Here is a 22848-nt window from a genome sequence, read left to right on the forward strand (position 1 = left end):
GTGTGACCATGCTGGGTTAGCAGGGGTGGCACCGGCTCCGTGGGACCATGCTGGGTTAGCTGGGGTGGCACCGGCTCCGTGGGACCATGCTGGGTTAGCTGGGGTGGCACTGGCTCCGTGGCACCGTGCTGGGTTAGCTGGGGTGGCACCGGCTCCGTGGCACCGTGCTGGGTTAGCTGGGGTGGCACCGGCTCCGTGGCACCGTGCTGGGTTAGCTGGGGTGGCACCGGCTCTGTGTGACCATGCTGGGTTAGCTGGGGTGGCACCGGCTCCGTGGCACCATGCTGGGTTAGCAGGGGTGGCACCGGCTCCGTGGGACCATGCTGGGTTAGCTGGGGTGGCACCGGCTCCGTGGCACCGTGCTGGGTTAGCTGGGGTGGCACCGGCTCCGTGGGACCATGCTGGGTTAGCTGGGGTGGCACCGGCTCCGTGGCACAGTGCTGGGTTAGCTGGGGTGGCACCGGCTCCATGGCACCGTGCTGGGTTAGCTGGGGTGGCACCGGCTCTGTGGGACCATGCTGGGTTAGCTGGGGTGGCACCGGCTCCGTGGCACCGTGCTGGGTTAGCTGGGGTGGCACCGGCTCCGTGGCACCGTGCTGGGTTAGCTGGGGTGGCACCGGCTTGGTGGCACCGTGCTGGGTTAAGAGTGATTCTGGGATGCAGGAGCACTTCCAGCCTGCTGCAGCTCACTCCCCAGGACCTTGGCACTGGTTCCAGTGCCGGTGGCTGCCGGTCCCAGTCTCCACCAGTCCCAGTCACCACCAGTCCCGGTCCCTCTCCAGCGGCCACCCCGTGCCCACGCTTCCGGAACCTTCCGGTGGTGGCACAAAGCCTCCTTGTGCTCGCCCGTACCAGGGTGGCACTGGTGGCACTGGTGGCAGATTGACCCTGTGCATCAGCTGGCAGCACCCCGGCTCCCACCGCTGCCCCCGCAGGGCACCGGGGGAGGGACACCTCCCCCCTGCCCGCTTCCAGGTGGGATCCCACTGACCCCCTCCACACCAAACCGGTTCCTGCCCCGGGCGCCGGGCGCGGGTCCCAGTGAGCTGGGAACAAAGGGGGCATTGAGGGGAGAGGCCAGAAAGGGCTCTTGTCTGGCACGCTGGGGGGGAAGGGGCCCAGCACCCCCAGCACGGGGGGCACAGCACTCCCAGTTTGCCCAGCAGCTCAGCACCAGGTGCCCAGAATGCCACCATGCCCGGCTCCCCGGTGCAGGGGGGCAGCACTCCCACTACAGGCTGCTCGGCGCTCCCAGCTTGCCCAGCAAGCCCTGCACAAAGTGTCCAGCACCCCCTGAGCACAGCACCCCCCTGAGCACAGCACCCCACTGAGCACAGCACCCCCCTGAGCACAGCACCCCCCTGAGCACAGCACCCCACTCTGCACACTTCCCAGTACAAGGTGCCCAGGTCCCCAGCACAGGTGGCCCAGCACTCCCAGTTTGCCCAATAACCCACTGGGGGCTGAGGGGCCCAGTTAAGGCACTGGGGTCCCCACAGTGGTGCTGGGGTCCCAGTTTCATTACTGGGGGTCTCACAGCACTGGGGTCCCCACAGTGGTGCTGGGGTCCCAGTTTCATTACTGGGGGTCTCACTTACAGCACTGGGGTCCCCACAGTGGTGCTGGGGTCCCAGTTACTTTACTGGGGGTCTCACAGCACTGGGGTCCCCACAGTGGTGCTGGGGTCCCAGTTTCATTACTGGGGGTCTCACAGCACTGGGGTCCCCACAGTGGTGCTGGGGTCCCAGTTTCATTACTGGGGGTCTCACTTACAGCACTGGGGTCCCCACAGTGGTGCTGGGGTCCCAGTTTCATTACTGGGGGTCTCACTCACAGCACTGGGGTCCCCACAGTGGTGCTGGGGTCCCAGTTTCATTACTGGGGGTCTCACAGCACTGGGGTCCCCACAGTGGTGCTGGGGTCCCAGTGTCATTACTGGGGGTCTCACAGCACTGGGGTCCCCACAGTGGTGCTGGGGTCCCAGTTTCATTACTGGGGGTCTCACAGCACTGGGGTCCCCACAGTGGTGCTGGGGTCCCAGTTTCATTACTGGGGGTCTCACAGCACTGGGGTCCCCACAGTGGTGCTGGGGTCCCAGTGTCATTACTGGGGGTCTCACAGCACTGGGGTCCCCACAGTGGTGCTGGGGTCCCAGTGTCATTACTGGGGGTCTCACTTACAGCACTGGGGTCCCCACAGTGGTGCTGGGGTCCCAGTTTCATTACTGGGGGTCTCACAGCACTGGGATCCCCACAGTGGTGCTGGGGTCCCAGTTTCATTACTGGGGGTCTCACAGCACTGGGGTCCCCACAGTGGTGCTGGGGTCCCAGTTACTTTACTGGGGGTCCCACTTATGGTGCCATCAGGGTCCCAGTTGTGGCTCTGGAGTCCCTAAAGCGATACTGGGGGTCCCAGTTATGGCATTGGAGGTCCCCACAGTGATGTGGGGGTCCCAGCTCCATTACTGGGGGTCCCACTTACGGTACCCGCAGTGGTTCTGGGGGTCCCAGTTTTGCCTCTGGGAGGTCCCAGTTGCATTACTGGGATCCCCAAAGCAGGGATGGGTTCCCAGTTCTGTCACTGGGAGTCCCAGTTACGGTGCCGAGAGTCCCAGTTATGGCACTGGGGGGCCTGGTTGTGGCTCTGGGGGTCCCTAAAGTGGTTCTGGGGGGTCCCAGTTAGGTTACTGGGGCTCCCACTTATGGCACTGGGGGTGCCACTGATGTCACTGAGGGTCCCAGCTATGGCACTGGGTCCCCACAGCGGTGCTGGGGTCCCACTGGGGGTGACAGGGCACTGGGCACCCGGGTTTGGGGGGCTCAGCAGCTGTATGGGCTCCCAGTGTGGCTCTTGCCCAGCAGTACTGGCACCAGTACCAGTGCCAGTGCCAGTGCCCGGTGCCTGGAACCAGCACCAATGCTGATGGCCATTGCAGGACTCTCTGGCCTGGTGCCAGTGCCCTGTGCTGGTACTGGCACCATTTCCAGTGTCCAGTACCAGCACTAGTGCCCAGCTGCAGTGCCAGTACCGATGCTGATGCCTGGTACCAATGCTGGTGCCCAGTGGTCAGCAGCAGTGCCAGCTCCCAGGGACTGGTGCAGGATTGTTTGGCCCAGTGCTTGTGTCCAGCCACAGTGCCAGCACCTGGTACCAGTGTGTGGTGCTGGTGCCAGCGTGGGTTTAACTGCGCTGGTGTTGGTACCAATGCTGGTGCCCAGCTGCAGTGCTGGTGGCAGTACTGATCCCAATGCTGGTGCCCAGTGCAGGTGCAGGTGCTGGTGCCGGTACCAGTGCTGTTGCCAGATGCCCAGTGCCAGTGTTGGCACTGATACTGGTGCCAGTTCCCCGTGGCAGTGCTGGTGCCAGCACTGGACTGACTGGCTGCTGACTGGTACCCTGCTGGTGCCCACTTCTGATACTGGTGCCCGGTACCAGTGCAGAGTCACTGCTGCAGTGCCAGTGCAGGACTGGCCGGCCCAGCGTCCCGTGCCAGCTCTGGTGCCAGTGCCCGGTGCCCGGTACAGGATTGCCTGGCCCGGTACCGTGCCGGTTCTCCACCGTGGTGCCGGTGCCCAGTGCCTGGTGCCGGTACTGATGCTGGTGCCAGTTCCCCACCGCAGTGCCAATGCTGGTGCCCAGTGCAGCGGTGCCTGACCCGGTGCCCAGTGCCCGGTGCCGGTCACAGTGTCGATGCCCGGTGCCCGGTACCAGTTGCCCTCTGCAGTGCCGGTGCTCGGTGCCCGGTGCCGGTTCCGATGCCGACGCCCGGTACGGACGCCAGTACTGGTGCCGGTTTCCGCTGCAGTGCCGGTGCCTGGCGCCCGGTGCCTGGTGCAGGGGTGTCTGGCCCTGTGCCCGGTGCCGGTCCCGATGCCGGGTGCCGGTGCCAGGTCCCCGCCGCAGTGCCGGTGCCCGGTGGCTGGTGCAGGATTGCTTGGCCCGGTGCCCGGTGCCGGTGCTGATGCCGGTGCCCGGTGCTCGGTGCCGGTGCCGGTGCCAGGTCCCCGCCGCAGTGGCGGTGCCGGTGCCCGGTGCCGGTGCCCGGTGGCGGAGCGGGATTGGCTGGCCCGGTGCCCGCTGGCCCCTGCCCAGCCCCTGCGGCTATAACGGCCCCGGGCGGAGCCGGGAGCGAGCCCGCAGAGACCCCGAGAGCGGCCATGGGACAGCCCCGGGGGTGAGCCCAGCGGCAGCGCCGACCGGGGACGGGGGGGCACCTCGGGGGTGGTAGGGGCCTTGAGAAGCCAGGGGGCTTTGGGGACGGCAGGGACAGCCGGGGACGGAGGGGACCCTCGGGGACAGGGAGGACTTTGGGGAGAGGGGAGCCGGAGATCGGGAGGGGCGGATCCCGGGGACCTTGTGGCCATGGGGGACGCCGGGGGTGATGGGGACCCTAGGGGACTCAGGGGACAGAGGGCACACCAAGGAGAGAAGGGTCCCCGGACAGAGAGGGGACCCCCGAGACAGAGGGCACCCCGGGAACAGAGAGGACCTTGGGACAGAGGGGACCCTGGGGTTGGCGGGGACCCTGAGGACCCAGGGGACTCGGGACAGCAGGGCCATCGGGGGACAGAGGGCACTCTGGGGACAGAAGGGACCCAGGGACAGAAGGCACCGCCGGGGACCTTGGGTCCCCAGGAACTGTGCGGACCTCAGGGACAAAAGGGACACTGGGGACAGAGGGGACAGAGGGGACAGAGGGGCCCCCGAGGATGGTGGGGACCCTGGGGATCCAGGGGACTCGGGGGACACCAGGGGACAGAGGGGACCCCAGGCAGAGATAGGACAGAGGGGACCTTTGGGACCCAGGGACAGAGGGGACCCTCCGGGATAGAAGGGACACTGGGGACAGAGGGGACGCTGGGGATCCAGGGAGCGGTGGGGACAGTGGAGACCCCAGGGACAGTGGGGACCTCGACAAGCCAGGGGACTCTGGGGACACCGGGAACAGAGGAGAGCTTGGGGACCCAGGGACAGGAGGGACCCCCGGGGACCTTGTGGACAGAAGAGCCCCCGGGGATGGTGGAGACCCTGAGGACCCCAGGGGACTCTGGGGACAGAGGGGGCTCCCGCGGGCGGCAGGGACCCCAGGCAGAAAGGGGACTCCCGAGACAGAGGACAGCCGGGAGGAGAGGGACCCCGGGCACGGCGGGGACCCCGGGGACGGAGGGGACCTAGGGGGCAGAGGAGACTCTGGGGACAGGGGGGACCCCAGGCAGAGAGGGGACCCTCAGAACAGAGGGGACGCTGGGGTCAGTGAGGAGCCTGGGGACAGAGGGGACCCTGAGGACCCAGGGGACTCTGGGGACACCAGGGGACAGAGAGCACACCCAGGATGATGGGGACCCTGGTGAAGGCAGGGGCTGTGGGGACCCCTGGGGACACTGGGGGGCCCAGGTCTGCCATCCAGAGCCCGGGCTAGACGGGGCCAGAGCTGGGGGGACACCAGTGTGGGGACAGGGACACTGGGGGGGACACCAGCATGGGGACAGGGACACTGGGGGGGACACCAGCATGGGGACAGGGACACTGGGTGTCACCAGGGTGGGACAGGGACACTGGGGGGGACACCAGCATGGGGACAGGGACACTGGGGGGGACACCAGCGTGGGTCAGGGTCACTGGGGGGACACCAGCATGGGAACAGGGACACTGGGTGTCAGCAGCATGGGGACAGGGACACTGGGTGTCACCAGGGTGGGACAGGGACACTGGGGGGGACACCAGCATGGGACAGGGACACTGGGGTGTCACCAGCATGGGGACAGGGACACTGGGGGGGACACCAGCATGGGACAGGGACACTGGGTGTCAGCAGCATGGGGACAGGGACACTGGGTGTCACCAGCATGGGGACAGGGACACTGGGGGGGACACCAGCATGGGGACAGGGACACTGGGTGTCACCAGCATGGGGACAGGGACACTGGGGGGGACACCAGCATGGGACAGGGACACTGGGGTGTCACCAGCATGGGGACAGGGACACTGGGGGGGACACCAGCGTGGGGACAGGGACACTGGGTGTCACCAGCATGGGGACAGGGACACTGGGGGGGACACCAGCGTGGGACAGGGACACTGGGGTGTCACCAGCATGGGGACAGGGACACTGGGTGTCACCAGCATGGGGACAGGGACACTGGGGGGGACACCAGCGTGGGACAGGGACACTGGGGGGGACACCAGCGTGGGACAGGGACACTGGGGTGTCACCAGCATGGGGACAGGGACACTGGGTGTCACCAGCATGGGGACAGGGACACTGGGGGGGACACCAGCGTGGGACAGGGACACTGGGTGTCAGCAGCATGGGGACAGGGACACTGGGGGGACACCAGCGTGGGACAGGGACACTGGGTGTCAGCAGCATGGGGACAGGGACACTGGGTGTCAGCAGCATGGGGACAAGCGCCCAGGGGTGGCGCAGGGACACGCTGGGGCTGGGGGGCTCCTGGGACCAGCCCCAGGTCACCGGAGGGCTGTGCTGTCCCCTGCCCAGGCTCCCGGCGCTGGCCATGGTTGCCCTGCTGGTGCTGGCCCCCTCGCTGGCCGATGGTAAGGGGGTGCTGGGGCAGGAAGGTGACGCTGTGCTGGCACCTCGGGGGGGGGGCTGTATCCCCGTGTCACCCGGGGGGGCTCCCCTTGTCGCCCCCCCCCCCAATTTGTGTCCCCATATCCCCGCAGAGCTGACGAGCACCCTGGACGTGGCCCTGTCAGCAGAAGGACAGACAGCAGGTAAGGGGAGGGGGGGGTCTAGGACCACCCACCCACACTTTTGGGGGTCCCTTTCACCCCCCCAGTTCCCTCAGTTCCTCCATTCCCCCCCCAGTGTTCCCCCCCCAGCTCCATGTCCCAGTTCCCTTCCTGGCCAAGGGCTGGGAATGGGGGTGGGGGTCCCAGGGTGGGGTTTGGGGTTTTTCGGGGGGGGCCTGTGACCTCTCCCCATCTTTTTCACACCCCCCCGGTTCCCCCCAGTGCCCCCCAGCACCACCCCCCTGCCTCACCCCCCCTGTGCCTCAGTCTCCCTCCTGGCCAAGGGGTGGGAATGTGGGGAGGGGGTGGAAATGGGGGGGACCAAAAGCGGTGAGGGGGCAGGGGGTGGGCGCTGGGGGGGTCCCAGGGTCGGTTTATTTTGGGGGGGCCTCACGACCCCTTCCCATCTTTTGCAGACCCTGCCAGTCCTGCCAAGCTGGAAGCCTCTGGGGAGAGTGAGCAGCAGGAAGGGGATGTGGCAGCCAGGCCTGGACTCCCCTCAAACCCTGGCTGGGGGAGAAGGGGTGGGGGGGCTTAGGACCTTCCCCCCCAGGGCTCCCTGCCCCCCATTTTGTCCTGACTCCCCCTTTTGTCTCCCCCCACCAGGTGATCTCACCACCTCCAGTCAGAGACTGGGAAAAGGTAGGGCTGGGTGTGAGGACCCCCAGTATGGGGGGGCACAGAGACCCCAGTATGGGCACAGACCCCCCCAGTATGGGCACAGAGACCCCAGTATGGGCACAGAGACCCCCAGTATGGGCACAGACCCCCCCAGTATGGGCACAGAGACCCCCAGTATGGGCACAGACCCCCCCAGTATGGGCACAGACCCCCTCCCCCCAGTATGGGCACAGACCCCCCCAGTATGGGCATCGACTCCCCACCCTGGGCACTGTGATCCTCAAAACGGGCACAGACCCCCCCGACCCTCTCCCTGGAGACCCCCCCCCCCCCCTTGGGCACAGCCCCTCACCCAGTACCCACAGCCCCCTATCCAGTGCCCCCAGCCACCCCCGAATGTGCACTGCCCCCTCCCAGCCCCCCCCGAATGGCACTCCCCCCCCGCCCCAGCCTATGCAGACCCCCGGGGGGTGCCCCGTGCCACTGGGGGGTCCCTACCCCATGGCACTGGGGGTGTCCCCCCACCCCCCAGGTCTGACCTCTATCAGCTTTGCCCCGGGGGGGGCTGCGACCCCCCAGGCCCTGGGCAGCGACTCCTCGGCCAGCCTGGACCCCCCCGAGAGCGGCTCCTTCAGCATGGAGCCCCCCGAGGGCCTCCGAGCAGGTGGGTGCCAACTTAGGGGGGGGTCTCCCCCCGGATCCCCTCCCCCGTGGGTGCTGACCCCCCCCCGCTCAACCCCCTCTCTGCAGGTCCCAGCATGGATGGCCCAGCCCAGTCCAATGAGTCTGAGGAGGGTGAGGACTCCCCCACCACTGGTGACCCCCACCCCCCAATTTGAGCACCCCCTGGGGATCCCCAAACCCCAACTCGAGGCTGTGACCTCCTCCCCACCCCTATCTGAGTGTCTCCTGGGGGTCCCAGTGCTCAGTGGCGCCCCCAGCTGGCTCTGTGTGGGGTCACCTCGGGCCTCGCAGAGCAGCTTGTCCTGGCGCTGGGGGGGAAGTGTGTCCAGGGGGGCCCTAGGAACACTCCCGAGCTGGGGACACCCCCTGCCTGGAGCCCCCCCCGAGCTGGGGACACCCCCTGCCCTGGAGCCCCCCTCGGGCTGGGGACACCCCCTGCCTGGAGACGCCTCCTAACTGGGGACACCCCCTGCCCTGGAGCCCCCCTCGGGCTGGGGACACCCCCTGCCTGGAGCCCCCCCCGAGCTGGGGACACCCCCTGCCTGGAGCCCCCCCGGGCTGGGGGCACCCCCTGCCTGGAGCCCCCCCCCGAGCTGGGGACACCCCCTGCCTGGAGCCCCCCCGGGCTGGGGGCACCCCCTACCTGGAGCCCCCCCGGGCTGGGGACACCCCCGAGCCCCCTCCTCTCCCCGCAGGGCTGGAGCAGGACCCGGACTCGGAGGAGACCCTGGGCTCCCAAGGTGCCGCCGAGGGGACAAGGGGGCTGGGGTGGCAGCGGGTGGGGACAGCGGCAGCGGTGCCGGGGGGGAGCACTTGGCGGTGAGGTTAACGCAGCCTCTGCCCTCCCCAGGGGTCTGAGCCTCGCTGGAGCCCCCAGGACATCGCTGTCTGCAGAGCCAGCTGCTGCCACCCCACGCTGTCCCCACGTCCCCGGCAAGGTCCTCGTGGTGCCCCCCCCGAGTCCTCGCCGTGCCCCCCAGCCCCGGCCTGCGCCCCACGGTGGGGAGACCCCCCCAAAACTGAGATGTCTTGGGAGTGGGGTCTGCTGTGGGGCAGGGGCCCTGGAGGCGGCCGGACCCCTCCATGCGTCCCTGGGCCCCCCAGCCACGTGTGCCCCCCAGCCACGTGTGCCCCCAGCCCCCTGTCCCTCAATAAAGGTCCCTGCAGCAGCTTGTGGTGCGGTGATGTCCCCAGACACTGCCCCCCCGCCCCCACCCCCCGGGACGCCCTCACCCCGCACCCGGGGGAGTCCAGGGTGAAGGGAGCAGCCCCTCGGTGTCTGCTCAAGCAAGGGGTGGTGGTTGGTGGCACCTTGGATGTGTGGTGGCTGCTCCCCAAAGCTCCCCTTGAGTCCCATCTGCAGCTGTGGGGGACCTGGGCTGGCACCATCCCTACCCACAGCCTGGCACCGTGAAGCTCCACGGTGGTCTCCAGCACCGCTGGTGCCACCAACCCCTCTCTGCCACCCCACCCACCCCAAACCCATGGAGGCAGCACTGAGGAGCCCCCAGCAGTGACCAGAAAGGGGCTCCTCTGCCAACAGCTTCATGGGGGATGAAACAGAACCTCACCCCTCCCATCCTGGAGGGGTGGGAAGGGACCTCCGGGGCTCACCCACTGCAGCCCCCCTGCTCCAGCAGGGTCACCCACAGCAGGTGCCCAGGATCTGGGTGCTGCGGGGGCTGGAGATCAGCTCCAGGGTGGAGAGCAGCTAGTGGCCAAGTGAGAGCTGTCCAGGCTGGAGAGGAACCTCCCGAGGCTCAAGCAGGGCAAGGGGAGGGTCCTGCCCCTGGGGAGAGGGCAACAACTCCCTGCCCTAGTGCTGGGAAAGCAGGGAGCTGCTGGGAAGGAACTGGGAGTGCTGGGGGGAACAAGGTCCCCATTAGCCAGCAAGGTGGCCAAGAAGGCCAAGGGTCCCCTGGGGACATGCAGCAGAGTGTGGCCAGCAGGACAAGGGAGGTTCTCCTGCCCCTCTGCTCTGCCCTGCTCAGCACACAGCTGCACAACTGGGGCCAGGGCTGGGCTCCCCAGCTCACAGACTGGGAACTGCTGCACAGAGGCCACTGGAGGCTGGGAAGCTGCTGAGAAGACTCTGAGGAGGGAAGAGTGAGGGACCTGGGGCTGCTGAGCCTGGGCAGGAGAAGACTCAGAGGGAATCTTCTCAGCATCTGCAGGGTGGGGGACAAGAGGCTGGGGCCAGCCTCCTGCCAGTGGTGGCCAGGGACAGGCCAGGGGGCAGCAGGCACAAACTGGAAGCCAGGAGGTTCCCTCAGGAGCAAGCTCTTGGCTTGGAGGCTTCTGAGCCCTGGAGCAGGCTGCCCAGAGAGGCTGTGGAGTCTCCTTGTGTGGAGAGCTTCCAAAGGCAGCTGGGCATTGGGATGCTGGGCACCTGCTGGGGGTGCCCCTGCTGGAGCAGGGGGCTGCCCTGGTGGGCCCCAGAGCTCCCTGCACACCACACCAGGCTGGGATGGGGGGATCTGAGCCATGGCACAGGGCCCACACCCCCACCTCGGTGACACCTCCAGCTCTGCTGGAGCAGGCACTGGGACCCTCACCCCACGGCACAGGATGCCCAGGGTACAAAGGGCTCTTCCTGCATCTTCATTCCAGCTTTGTCCCATCTTCAGCCCTTCTCCACCCCAGCTTTGTCTCATCTTTTCCCCAGCTTTATTTCACCTTCATCCCATCTTTATCTCAGCCTCATCCCATCTCCAGCCTGTCTTTATCCCCTCTTTATCCCCATCCCATCTTTCCCACACCTTCACCCCATCTTTCTCATCCCATTTCCATCCCATCTTCAGCTCCTCTTTACCCCATGTATCCAATCTTCTTCTCCTCTCACCTGCACCCCATCTCCATCCAATCTTCATCCCATCACACAGTATCACAGTCTAACCAAGGTTGGAAGAGACCCCAAGGATCATCAAGTCCAACCTGTCCCAACAGACCTCACGACTAGACCATGGCACCAAGTGCCACGTCGGGCAGGTTGAAGTCCCCCACGAGGACAAGATCTGATGATCTTGAGACAGCCTCCAGTTGTTTGCAGAATAATTCATCAGCCTCCTCCTCCTGGCTGGGTGGTCTGTAAGACTCCAACCAGGATGTCAGATTTGTTGGGCTGCCCTCTGATTTTAACCCACAGGCTCTCAATTCCCTCATCTTCCACCTCAAGCTCTGAGGCAGAAAGTGTCTCCCTAATATACAAAGCCACCCCTCCTCCTCTCCTCCCTCGCCTGTCCCTCCTAAAGAGCCTGTAGCCCCCCAGTGTAGCACTCCAATCGTGCCTGTTGTCCCACCATGTTTCTGAGATGGCAACTATATCATAGTTGCCCTGGTGGATTAGGACCTCCAGCTCCTCTTGCTTATTGCCCAGGCTGCCTGCATTGGTGTGCATGCACTGCAGCTGGGCTCCCCACCTCTCAACTGACCCTACCTTGTGCCCTACTCTTTCCTCTGCAGAGGGACCGATATCCTCACCCACCCCCTTCAGACCTAGGTTAAAGCCCTCCTAATGAACCCTGCCAACTCCAGTACTCTCCTGCCCCTTCTAGGTAACTGCACCCCATCAGGACCCAGCAGGTTGGGTGCTGTAAAAGTTGCCCCATGATTGAAGAAGCCAAAGTTCCTCCGCTGGCACCATCCCCTGAGCCACCTGTTGATGGTGTGGGTTCTGTTCCTCTCAGTGTACTCCCCTGCCACTGAGGGAACTGAGCAGAACACCACTTGAGCTCCTGCCCCATCAACCAATTGTCCAAGGGCCCTGAACTCCTATATTCATCCTATATTCCTATATCCATATTCATGCCACCCTCATCCCATCCTTATCTCACCCTCATCCCATCTTTCTCCCACCTCCAAGGCACCTGCATCCCACCTTCCTCTCCTCCTCATCCCACCTGCATCCCACCTTGCTCTCCTCCTCATCCCACCTGCATCCCACCTTCCTCTCCTCCTCATCCCACCTTCCTCTCCTCATCCCACCTGCATCCCACCTTCCTCTCCTCCTCATCCCACCTTCCTCTCCTCATCCCACCTGCATCCCACCTTCCTCTCCTCATCCCACCTGCATCCCACCTTCCCCTCCTCATTCCACCTGCATCCCACCTTCCTCTCCTCCTCATCCCACCTGCATCCCACCTTCCTCTCCTCATCCCACCTGCATCCCACCTTCCTCTCCTCCTCATCCCACCTGCATCCCACCTTCCCCTCCTCATCCCACCTGCATCCCACCTTCCTCTCCTCATCCCACCCCCATCCCACCTTGCTCTCCTCCTCATCCCACCTCCATCCCCCCTCTCCACCCCACCCGCAGGCGCTGGGGAGGGCTGGAGCCCAGCGGTGGAGCCCAGGAGAGCAGAGGAGGCTCCAGGGCGTTGGCTCGTGATATATTTGTCGCTCTAGAGCAGATATTGTCCATCTCTGGGTCCTTCTCTCCTGGAGAACCCCAAGATACAGAATTGTTTTTGTCTCCTCCCAACATTCCCACGTGGACAGGGGACAAATCCCGGCGGCTCCAAGCGGCAGGAGAAACATCAACCCCCCCCAGGCAACAGAACCAAACTGGAACACACGGAGCGAGAGAAGATCCAGAGAGAAGCTGGGCTTGGAGGCTGGGGGGCAACCAGACACCTGCCTGGGGACATCACCACCACCAGGGAGAGACCAGACCTGCACTCACCCATGTGGGCCAAACTTGGATTGCTCTGCTTGGAAACATCATCTTGGCCTCCCCAGGGCATGGGGTGGCAGAGGAACTCTCTTCCTCCCTGGTTGTACACCCTCTCCCCACCCCATGTCCATGTTGGTGGCTCGTGGTGGTGGGGTTATGGTTGCCACCATGAGCACAGAACATAAGCATCAGCTCATGGCTGGTGGGTTCCACCATGGGCAACAAAACATAAGCATCAACTTTGGGTGGTGGGCTCATGGTTTCCACCATGGGCACATAAGCATCACCTCTGGGTGGTGGGCTCATGGTTTCCACCATGGGCACATAAGCATCAACTTTGGGTGGTGGGCTCATGGTTTCCACCATGGGCACATAAGCATCACCTCTGGGTGGTGGGCTCATGGTTTCCATCATGGGCACATAAGCAACACCTCTGGGTGGTGGGCTCATGGTTTCCACCATGGGGACATCAGCATCACCTCTGGGTGGTGGGCTCATGGTTTCCATCATGGGCACATAAGCATCACCTCTGGGTGGTGGGCTCATGGTTTCCACCATGGGGACATAAGCATCACCTCTGGGTGGTGGGCTCATGGTTTCCACCATGGGGACATAAGCATCACCTTTGGGTGGTGGGCTCATGGTTTCCACCATGGGGACATCAGCATCACCTCTGGGTGGTGGGCTCATGGTTTCCACCATGGGCACATAAGCATCAGCTGGTGGTGGTGGGCTCCTGGTTGCCCCCACGGACACGCGATCCGGTCAGCGTTCTCCGTCCGGCCCAGCTCTCGGCGTCCGCTCCCCGGCGGAGCCCCCGGGCGGAGCCGAGGGTCTCCTGCAGGCGCCCCTCGCCCCGGCCCTCCGAAGGCGGCCGAGCGGAGCTGCGCCGGGCGGCGTCTGAAGCGGGTCCGGAGGCGGCCGGTGAAGCACAACACACAAATGGAATGCCGGCGGCGCCGGGGGAAGGAGCTCGGAGCTGTCCGGGGCTGCGCGAAGCGAGGAGGCCGGCGGCGGGCGCGGGTCCCCGCGGCGCGGGGTCGTCTTCTCCTTCAAGCCCACCCCGGCGGTGGCGGCGGGGGGGCGCTCTTAGGAGACGGCAGGGTCCTTGGGCTTGGGCTGCTCGGTGCCCGACAGGAGGGAGATGGTTGGGTCCTCCGAGTACTCGTCCCCGTCCGTGAAGTAGGGACCCTCGCCCAGCTCGAAGAAGATGGGCAGGTCCCCGCTGCCCACGTCCACCGCGCTCGAGTCCACCAGCAGCAGCGGCTGGGCCGTGTAGTGCACCAGCTGCTTGCCTGCGGACAGAGACGCCGGCTGAGGGAGCTGCCGGCACGGCCGCCGGCTGCCAGGAGCCGCAGGGCAGCTGGGATGAGCTGCAGGGCAACTGGGATGAGTTGGAGAACAACTGGGATGAGTTGGAGGGCAACTGGGGTGAGTCGGAGGGCAACTGGGGTGAGTCAGAGGGCAACTGGGGTGAGTTGGAGGGCAACTGGGATGAGTTGGAGGGCAACTGGGGTGAGTTGGAGGGCAACTGGGATGAGTTGGAGGGCAACTGGGGTGAATTGGAGGGCAACTGGGGTGAGTCGGAGGGCAACTGGGGTGAGTTGGAGGGCAACTGGGATGAGTTGGAGGGCAACTGGGATGAGTTGGAGGGCAACTGGGGTGAATTGGAGGGCAACTGGGGTGAGTCGGAGGGCAACTGGGATGAGTTGGAGGGCAACTGGGGTGAGTCAGAGGGCAACTGGGGTGAGTTGGAGGGCAACTGGGGTGAGTCAGAGGGCAACTGGGATGAGTCGGAGGGCAACTGGGGTGAGTTGGAGGGCAACTGGGATGAGTCGGAGGGCAGCTGGCATGGGATGGCTTCTAGGGCAGTTCTTCAGTTTTGGGCCCCTGACCCCAGGAAGGACCGGGAGGGGATGGAGGTGTCCAGAGAAGGGGAGCTGGGGATTCCTGCCCCTTGAGGCTTGAGCAGGCCTGGCCCAGGCTGCCCAGGGCAGTGGTGGAGTCCCCATCCCTGGAGGGGTTTCCAAGCCATGGAGCTGTGGTGCTGAGGGCCATGGTTTGGTGCTGCCCTGGCAGTGCTGGGTCACTGGTTGGACTCCAGGGGCTTGGAGGCCTCTTCCAACCAAGCCCATCCCATGACTCCATGGTTCTCTTCCAGTTACTCTCACTGGGGATCTACACCAGTGCCCAAAGCCTCCTCCAGATGATCCCTTCTCCAGCACCTCCCTCAACCAAATCCATGCTTTGGGTGGATGAACCATTCTGCCACAGCCCCAGTTCTTGTGTTACTGAGTCAAGGCCACCTGGTACCTGTGTCCACCGTGCTGGCCTCTGTCTCAGTTGGCTTCTGCTGCTCCTGGGTTGAAAGGAGATCCTGGATCTGCAGGGACAAAAGCTGGGTTGGTGATGCATTGCAGGGGTGGGACAGGTGGGTCCTCTCCATCTCCACCTTGGAGGTGACCCCAACACACACCAAAGAAAGCCAAGATAGCCTCAGAGCCCCACTGAGGGAGGGACATCATCTGCCCAGGGCAGTGTTGGAGTGCCCATCCCTGGAGGGGTTTCCAAGCTGTGGAGCTGTGGTGCTGAGGGCCATGGTTTGGTGGTGCCCTGGCAGAGCTGGAGGGCTTGGCACCTCACAGGTGGTGGATGAGTAATGAAGAGCTCTGCTCTCCATGTGAGCAGCTTGGAGTAAGCCTCTCCAGCTCCACATTCCTCCTCTGTCCCACCTCTCCTCCCCATGGGCTTGGGGCTTGGCTGGAGGGCATTCAGAGCTTGAGGGAAGAGCACAGGGACACTGCTGATCCCAGCAGATCCACTCTGAGGAGCTACTCACGCTGGCCAAGCTGCTGTCCAGGTCAGGAAGGTTCATGTCTGTAACCGTCATTGAAGGGCTGAAGAGCTGCCAAGGGAAGGAGAGGGCTGCTGGAAATGGAGTCCTGGAGCTACCATGCTCCATCTGCCTCCACAAAGCCACAGCACACGGTGTGAGGGCAGGATTGTGCCAAAGGGTAAGTGGAGGGACAGCCCCATGGGCCAGTGCAGGGGAGGATGGGAGCTGCTGGGAAGCAGCTCCAAGGAGAAGGAACTGGGAGTGCTGGGGGGGAACAAGGTCCCCATCAGCCAGCAAGGTGACCAAGGAGGCCAAGGGTCCCCTTGGCAGCAGAGTGTGGCCAGCAGGACAAGGGAAGCTCTCCTGCCCCTCTGCTCTGCCCTGCTCAGCACACAGCTGCACAACTGGGGCCAGGGCTGGGCTCCCCAGCTCACAGACTGGGAACTGCTGCACAGAGGCCACTGGAGGCTGGGAAGCTGCTGAGAAGACTCTGAGGAGGGAAGAGTGAGGGAGCTGGGGCTGCTGAGCCTGGGCAGGAGAAGACTCAGAGGGAATCTTCTCAGCATCTGCAGGGTGGGGGACAAGAGGCTGGGGCCAGCCTCCTGCCAGTGGTGGCCAGGGACAGGCCAGGGGGCAGCAGGCACAAACTGGAAGCCAGGAGGTTCCCTCAGGAGCAAGCTCTTGGCTTGGAGGCTTCTGAGCCCTGGAGCAGGCTGCCCAGAGAGGCTGTGGAGTCTCCTTGTGTGGAGAGCTTCCAAAGGCAGCTGGGCATTGGGGTGCTGGGCACCTGCTGGGGATGCCCCTGCTGGAACTCCAGAGGTGCCTTCCCACCCCATCGGGCTGGCACTGAGGGTTCTGTGGGGCCTTGGGCAGGAGGAGCAGGGGCAGCAGCAGGCACTCGGCAGGGGCAGGAGGAGCAGGGGCAGGGGCAGCAGCAGGCACTCAGCAGGGGCAGGGGCAGCAGGGGCAGGGGCAGCAGGGGCAGCAGGGGCAGCAGGAGCAGGGGCAGCAGGGGCAGGGGCAGCAGGGGCAGCAGGAGCAGGGGCAGCAGGAGCAGGGGCAGCAGGGGCAGCAGGAGCAGGGGGAGCAGGGGCAGCAGGGGGAGCAGGGGCAGGGGCAGCAGGGGCAGCAGGGGCAGGGGCAGCAGGAGCGGGGGCAGCAGGGGCAGCAGGAGCGGGGTCAGCAGGGGCAGCAGGAGCAGGGGGAGCAGGGGCAGGGGCAGCAGGGGCAGCAGGGGCAGGGGCAGCAGGGGCAGCAGGGGCAGCAGGGGCAGGGGCAGCAGGGGCAGCAGGGGCAGCAGGGGCAGCAGGGGCAGGGTCAGCAGGGCCAGCAGCAGGCACTCACATCCAGCAGGGCGCTGGTGTCCACGCTGAAGCCGTGCGTGGTCAGCATGGTCTGGAGGTTGTCCAGGTTGGAATCGATGCTGTCCAGATGGTCGTTGAGTTCATTCCTGTGGCAAAGGAAGGGGAGTGCTGGAGATCCACCTGAGGAAGCCTCTCCCAGGTTCTGCAGAGCCCTGAACCCACGTTCCCGGGGCTTCCGGAGGGACTTTGTCCACCCGAGGCCCCTCGGCACCCTCCGACGCCCCGGGCGGGAGAGCGGGGCTGGGACCCCTGACCCTTCTGAGATCCACCTCCAGCTGCCAGGGAGCTCAAAGGTGCAGGTGCAACACCACAGCCATGCTCTGTCCCTCTCTCCACCAAGTCTGGGGACTGGAGACACTGCCACCTCCTCCTCCTGAGAGGTCCAAGCGCAACTCAGACGGCAGAGCCATCTTTACTGGCCTCCAAACACCCATCTCCCTGCTGTGGGGGCTTGGAACCACCGCCTCCACGGGCTGCTGGGGGTCCTGGTGCAGCTGTGGACCCTTTCTCGATCCAAACAGCAGGTCCAACCACCCCTGCTTGGCATCTCCTGCTTGTGGACACACAACCAAGGGCAGCAAACCTTCCTCCCTGCAACAGCTTGGGGGAGAAGTGTCAGGGGGCTCCTTGGTGGCCAGAACACCTTCAGGTCTGGGCTGGCCACGGGGATGACTTCTTTGTCCATCAGATGGAGTTTCTGGTACACATGGAGAGGCCTCAAGTTGCCTCCATGTACCTGCTCAAATGAGCCTTGCCACTGCATCATCACCTACTTGTGGAGCTGCTCATCCCCTGGGAGCACCAGAGAGCACCCAGTGAGCACCAGAAGCTGGTGCCTGCTCAAAGCTGGGCTCCCTCCCAAGCGAGCTGGGAAGGGGACAGCACCCAAGGGCCAGCCACACATCAGGCCTTGTGAGAAGCACAAGCTCTGAGGACCAGGGTGGGGGGTGGAGCATGAGCAACTCTGCCAAAGGTTGTTCTTAAGTCCTGGGTCCAGTTAGGAACCATCTCAAGAGCCAGGGCTGAGAGATGGAGCTCCAGAGAATGGTCACCTGGGGAGAAGAGAAGGTGGGCTGCAGGGGTGCTGCTGAAGTGGGGAACTGGCCTCATGTCCTCTCATCCTCCAGCTCCATGGTGATCGTGGCACTTCTGCCCACTACGCTCCAGGACAAGAGAAGCTGATGTTCTGAACCTCATGGGGCTACCAAGAAGTCCAGAAAGCTCTCTGAGGACCAGCCCTGGGAAAGACCACCCTGATTGGCAGGGACTGACCCAAGGTCCTGCTGCAAAGCTCCAGAATCTGGCCACACTGGCAGCAGCAGCTTCAGCTCATGGCCTGGAGCTCCACAGGAAGCTCCTGCTCTGCTCAGACCAACCACCAGTGCCTGCAGAGGAGCATTTCTTGTCCTCTCAACCAGCTGGCTGCTTGCCCAAACTGGGAGCAGGGGTGACACCCTGCAGGCTCTGCTGCCACCCAACCACAGCTGGCCAGGCTGGAGAGGTGGCCAGAGCAACCTCCTGAGGCTCAGCCAGGGCAGGGGGAGGGTACAAGAACCCCTTGGCTCAGTCCTGAGGAGGGGGGGAGCTGCTGGGAAGGAACTGGGAGTGCTGGGGGGGAACAAGGTCCCCATCAGCCAGCAAGGTGGCCAAGAAGGCCAAGGGTCCCCTGGGGACATGCAGCAGAGTGTGGCCAGCAGGACAAGGGAGGTTCTCCTGCCCCTCTGCTCTGCCCTGCTCAGCACACAGCTGCACAACTGGGGCCAGGGCTGGGCTCCCCAGCTCACAGACTGGGAACTGCTGCACAGAGGCCACTGGAGGCTGGGAAGCTGCTGAGAAGACTCTGAGGAGGGAAGAGTGAGGGAGCTGGGGCTGCTGAGCCTGGGCAGGAGAAGACTCAGAGGGAATCTTCTCAGCATCTGCAGGGTGGGGGACAAGAGGCTGGGGCCAGCCTCCTGCCAGTGGTGGCCAGGGACAGGCCAGGGGGCAGCAGGCACAAACTGGAAGCCAGGAGGTTCCCTCAGGAGCAAGCTCTTGGCTTGGAGGCTTCTGAGCCCTGGAGCAGGCTGCCCAGAGAGGCTGTGGAGTCTCCTTGTGTGGAGAGCTTCCAAAGCCAGCTGGGCATTGGGATGCTGGGCACCTGCTGGGGGTGCCCCTGCTGGGGCAGGAGGCTGCCCTGGGGGAGCTCCAGAGCTCCCTGCACACCCCTCCAGGCTGGGACTGGGGCTTTCCTCAGCTCCTGCTGGAGCTCAGGCTCTGACAAGACCTTCACTGTTGGAGTTCCCAGCTGATGAAGCTCTGAAGCTAGCCCATGCTGGGAGGCCTCACTCCATGGTGAACTCTTTGACACTCTGCGAAGGAGCTCCACAAGAAGCAGCCCTTCTGAGTGGACATATCTACTCTCCATGGGTCTGCTTCTCCTCCCTGGCTCAAGGTGGCTTCAATGCTGATGTCTTGGTGGCTTCAGACATCAGGTGAGCTGTACCAGAGCCACTGCCAAGGACATCCTGGCCATGAGATCCTTGCTGTGACTGGTGGAGGAAGCAGAAGGCACTTGAGCTGCTTCTCCTTCCAGTAGGACTCAGATGAGCTTGTACTGGGGAGATGGCATATTTTGTAGTGACACTGAGGTGGGAGCATCTGTCAGGCCCTTGAGATGCCTCCAGCACTGCCTGTGTGATGGTGAAGGAGCTTCCTGCAAGCCCAGCCAGTAGCCAGCACCACAATGCTCTATGGCTATGAGAACATCCTCCTGGCAAGGACCTGGAGCTCCTGAGCTCCACACTTGTCTCCCAGATCTCCATCAAGGACAGCTGGTGCTGGAGCAGCTCCCAGTGGTACCAACCTCACTCCACAAGCCAGTGGAGCTGCCCAACCCTTCTGACCTTGAACCCCTCCAAGAACATTCTGCTGGCTAATTCCCATCAGAGACCAGACACACTGAGGTGACCATCAACCCCCACTCCTCTGAACCTGAAGCACTGAAGATCATGGAATCATGGACTGCTTTGGGTGGGAAGGGACCTTAAATGTCACCCAGTCCAACCCCCCCCAGTTAGCAGGGACACCTCTAACCAGAGCAGCTTGCTCAGAGCCCCAACCAACCTGCAAGGCCACCAGAAGGTCTCCTGGGGCCTTCTCTTCTCCAGGCTGAACAACCCCAACTCTCTCAGGCTGTCCCCACATGGGGTGCCCCTTTTCTTGGATCATCTTCATGGCCCTGATGTCCATAGCTGAGTTGGTTTCTCCCCACTGTTGCTTTCCCTTTGACTTGTCCCACTGTCTCTGAGCAGATGGAGCAGCTCTGGACCATGGACAGCACGGTCCCTGGGCCCTGCACTCTCCAGGTCCTCATGGTTCCTTCATGACAAGAGGAACCAGCCTCAAGTTGCCCCAGGGGAGGGTCAGGTTGGACATGAGGAGAAAAGCCCTCAATGAAAGGGCTGTGCAGGCCTGGCCCAGGCTGCCCAGGGCAGTGCTGGAGTCCCCACCCCTGCAGGGGTTTCCAAGTGGAGCTGTGGTGCCGAGGGCCACGGTTTGGTGGTGCCCTGGCAGTGCCGGGTCACTGCTTGGGCTCCAGGAGCTTAAAGCTCTTGGCCAACCTCAAGCACTCCATGATTCCATGATCAGTGCCAGCATGCCCTGCTCTCCTGCCCAGCAGCAGCTCTGGATGCTGACCCTTGCTGTGCTCTGCAGTGGTGAGAGGAGGAGGAGGAAGTGGGGCAAAGCCGAGGGACCTCTGCCAGCTGCGGGGCGCGAGTCAAACTGCAAGAGACAAAGAGAAGAGGACACTGCAGTCAAAAGGCTCCCAAGCAGCCCCTGGGGAGGGGAGAAAGCTGGGTTATGGTCAGAGGAGAGGCAGACCAGCCATGCAGCCGGTGGCAGCGGCGCGGAAGGCACCGGGGGCCGGCAGCGAGAGCTGCGGCAGGAAGCACGCCGGGGCGGGAGAGCGGCTGAGCGGCACGGAGACACCAGGACACACGGCCCTCAGCAAGCAAGCACACAGCCCAGGGGGTGCAGCTCAGGGGGTGCAGCTTGGGGGGGGCCAGCCCACGCTGCTCCCAGTCCAGGTTGGTTCCAGCCCAGGTTGGATCCAGCTCAGGTTGGTTCCAGCTTGGGTTGCTCCCAGCCCAGGTTGGTTCCAGCCTAGGTTGGATCCAGCTCAGGTAGGTTCCAGGTTGGGTTGGTCCCAGCCCAGGTTGGTTCCAGCCTAGGTTGGATCCAGCTCAGGTTGGTTCCAGCTTGGGTTGGTCCCAGACCAGGTTGGTTCCAGCTTGGGTTGCTCCCAGCCCAGGTTGGTTCCAGCCTAGGTTGGATCCAGCTCAGGTAGGTTCCAGGTTGGGTTGGTCCCAGCCCAGGTTGGTTCCAGGTCAGGTTGCTCCCAGCCCAGGTTGGTTCCAGCCTAGGTTAGATCCAGCTCAGGTTGGTTTCAACTCAGGTCGCTCCCAGCCCAGGTTGGTTCCAGCCCAGGTTGGATCCAGCTCAGGTTGGTTCCAGCTTGGGTTGCTCCCAGCCCAGGTTGGTTCCAGCCTAGGTTGGATCCAGCTCAGGTTGGTTCCAGGTTGGGTTGCTCCCAGCCCAGGTTGGTTCCAGCCCAGGTTGGATCCAGCTCAGGTTGGTTCCAGGTTGGGTTGCTCCCAGCCCAGGTTGGTTCCAGCTCAGGTTGGTTCCAGGTCAGATTGCTCCCAGCCCAGGTTGGTTCCAGCCTAAGTTGGATCCAGCTCAGGTTGGTTCCAGGTTGGGTTGCTCCCAGCCCAGGTTGGTTCCAGCTCATGTTGGTTCCAGGTCAGATTGCTCCCAGCCCAGGTTGGTTCCAGCCTAGGTTGGATCCAGCTCAGGTTGGTTTCAACTCAGGTCGCTCCCAGCCCAGGTTGGTCCCAGCCCAGGTTGGTTTCACCTCAGGTTGGTCCCAGCCCAGGTTGGTTTCACCTCAGGTTGGTCCCAGCCCAGGTTGGTTTCACCTCAGGTTGGTCCCAGCCCAGGTTGGTTTCACCTCAGGTTGGTCCCAGCCCAGGCAAAAGCTCTGTGAGATTTTTCTCATCAGGACAACCTTTTGCTCCCAGGGTTTGCTGTGTGGCACCAGTTCTGTTCAACATCTCCATGGATTTGGATGAGGGGATGGAGGCACCTTGAGGAGTTCTGGAGCTGACACCAAGCTGGGAGGCAGTGTTGGGCTGCTGGAGGGTTTGAAGGATCTACAGAGGGATTTGAGGCTCTCCAGAGGGACCTGGCCAGGCTGGCTGGGTGAGGCCAATGGGATGAGCTTGACCAAGGCCAAGTGCCAGGCCTAGCTCCTGGGTCCCAGAAAGATCAGTAAGGCTCCAGGCTGGGGGCAGAGGGGCTGGAAAGTGCCTGGGGGGAAAGGCCCTGGGGGGTTGGTGGCAGCAGCTGGAGAGGAGCCAGAGAGTGCCCAGCTGGCCAAGAAGGCCACCAGCAGCCTGGCCTGGAGCAGCCCCAGGCTGGGCAGCAGCAGCAGAGCAGGGGTGGTGCCCCTGGGCTGGGGAGGCCACTCCTGGAGTGCTGGGCTCAGCTTTGAGACCCTAATTCCAAGATGGACCTTGAGAGGCTGGAGGTGTCCAGAGAAGGGCAAGGGAGCAGGGTGAGGAGCAGCTGAGGGAGCTGGGGGTGTGGAGCCTGCAGCAAAGGAGGCTGAGGGGAGACCTTGTGGCTCTCTGCAAGTCCCTGAGAGGAGGCTGAAGCCAGCTGGGGCTGAGAGCTCTTGAGCCAAGCATTGGGCCAAGAGGAAGTGGCCTCAGGTTTTCCCAGGGAAGGTTGAGGTTGGCCATGAGGAAGAATTTCTGCCCCTTGAGGCTTGTGCAGGCCTGGCCCAGGCTGCCCAGGGCAGTGTTGAGTCCCCACCCCTGCAGGGGTTTCCCAGCTGTGGTGCTGAGGCCATGGTGTGGTGCTGCCCTGGCAGTGCT

At 64.0% G+C, this 22848-nt stretch overlaps 2 protein-coding genes across 3 annotated transcripts in view; one reads left to right on the forward strand and one right to left on the reverse strand.

The window, feature by feature from the left end:
• The first annotated feature begins 3755 nt into the window (after nucleotides 1-3755).
• On the forward strand, nucleotides 3756-9171 carry LOC128897813 (collagen alpha-2(I) chain-like). The gene is made up of 10 exons (XM_054167538.1): nucleotides 3756-3877; nucleotides 4001-4174; nucleotides 6500-6555; nucleotides 6685-6735; nucleotides 7170-7208; nucleotides 7360-7395; nucleotides 7907-8038; nucleotides 8125-8169; nucleotides 8754-8798; nucleotides 8909-9171. Exons 1-10 carry the CDS (start codon nucleotides 3756-3758, stop codon nucleotides 8914-8916), a joined length of 708 nt encoding a protein of 235 aa, XP_054023513.1. The 3' UTR covers nucleotides 8917-9171.
• Nucleotides 9172-13766: 4595 nt separating this feature from the next.
• Nucleotides 13767-22848, reverse strand: part of HSF1 (heat shock transcription factor 1) — a 34563-nt gene continuing 25481 nt past the window's right edge. Inside the window, exons 10-14 of one of the 2 annotated variants that reach the window (XM_054167488.1) lie at nucleotides 20606-20692; nucleotides 16911-17016; nucleotides 15570-15635; nucleotides 15044-15113; nucleotides 13767-14025 (exon numbers count right to left, since the gene is read on the reverse strand). In XM_054167488.1, coding sequence (XP_054023463.1) covers nucleotides 13820-14025; nucleotides 15044-15113; nucleotides 15570-15635; nucleotides 16911-17016; nucleotides 20606-20692 — 535 coding nt within the window. In that variant the 3' untranslated portion in view covers nucleotides 13767-13819. The remainder of the gene's footprint in view (nucleotides 14026-15043; nucleotides 15114-15569; nucleotides 15636-16910; nucleotides 17017-20605; nucleotides 20693-22848) is intronic. The other variant, XM_054167489.1, reaches the window with a different exon arrangement.

This window comes from Dryobates pubescens, chromosome 14 (genome assembly GCF_014839835.1).
Source record: "Dryobates pubescens isolate bDryPub1 chromosome 14, bDryPub1.pri, whole genome shotgun sequence".
NCBI classification, from domain to species: domain Eukaryota; kingdom Metazoa; phylum Chordata; class Aves; order Piciformes; family Picidae; genus Dryobates; species Dryobates pubescens.

Coding starts and splice junctions, on each gene's coding strand:
- LOC128897813 (XM_054167538.1), top strand. CDS start 3,756: ATGCCGACGCCCGGTACGGACGCCAGTACTGGTGCCGGTTTCCGCTGC. Junction 7,396..7,906: donor CAGTCAGAGACTGGGAAAAG/GTAGGGCTGGGT, acceptor CCCACCCCCCAG/GTCTGACCTCTATCAGCTTT. Junction 8,039..8,124: donor CCCCGAGGGCCTCCGAGCAG/GTGGGTGCCAAC, acceptor CCCTCTCTGCAG/GTCCCAGCATGGATGGCCCA.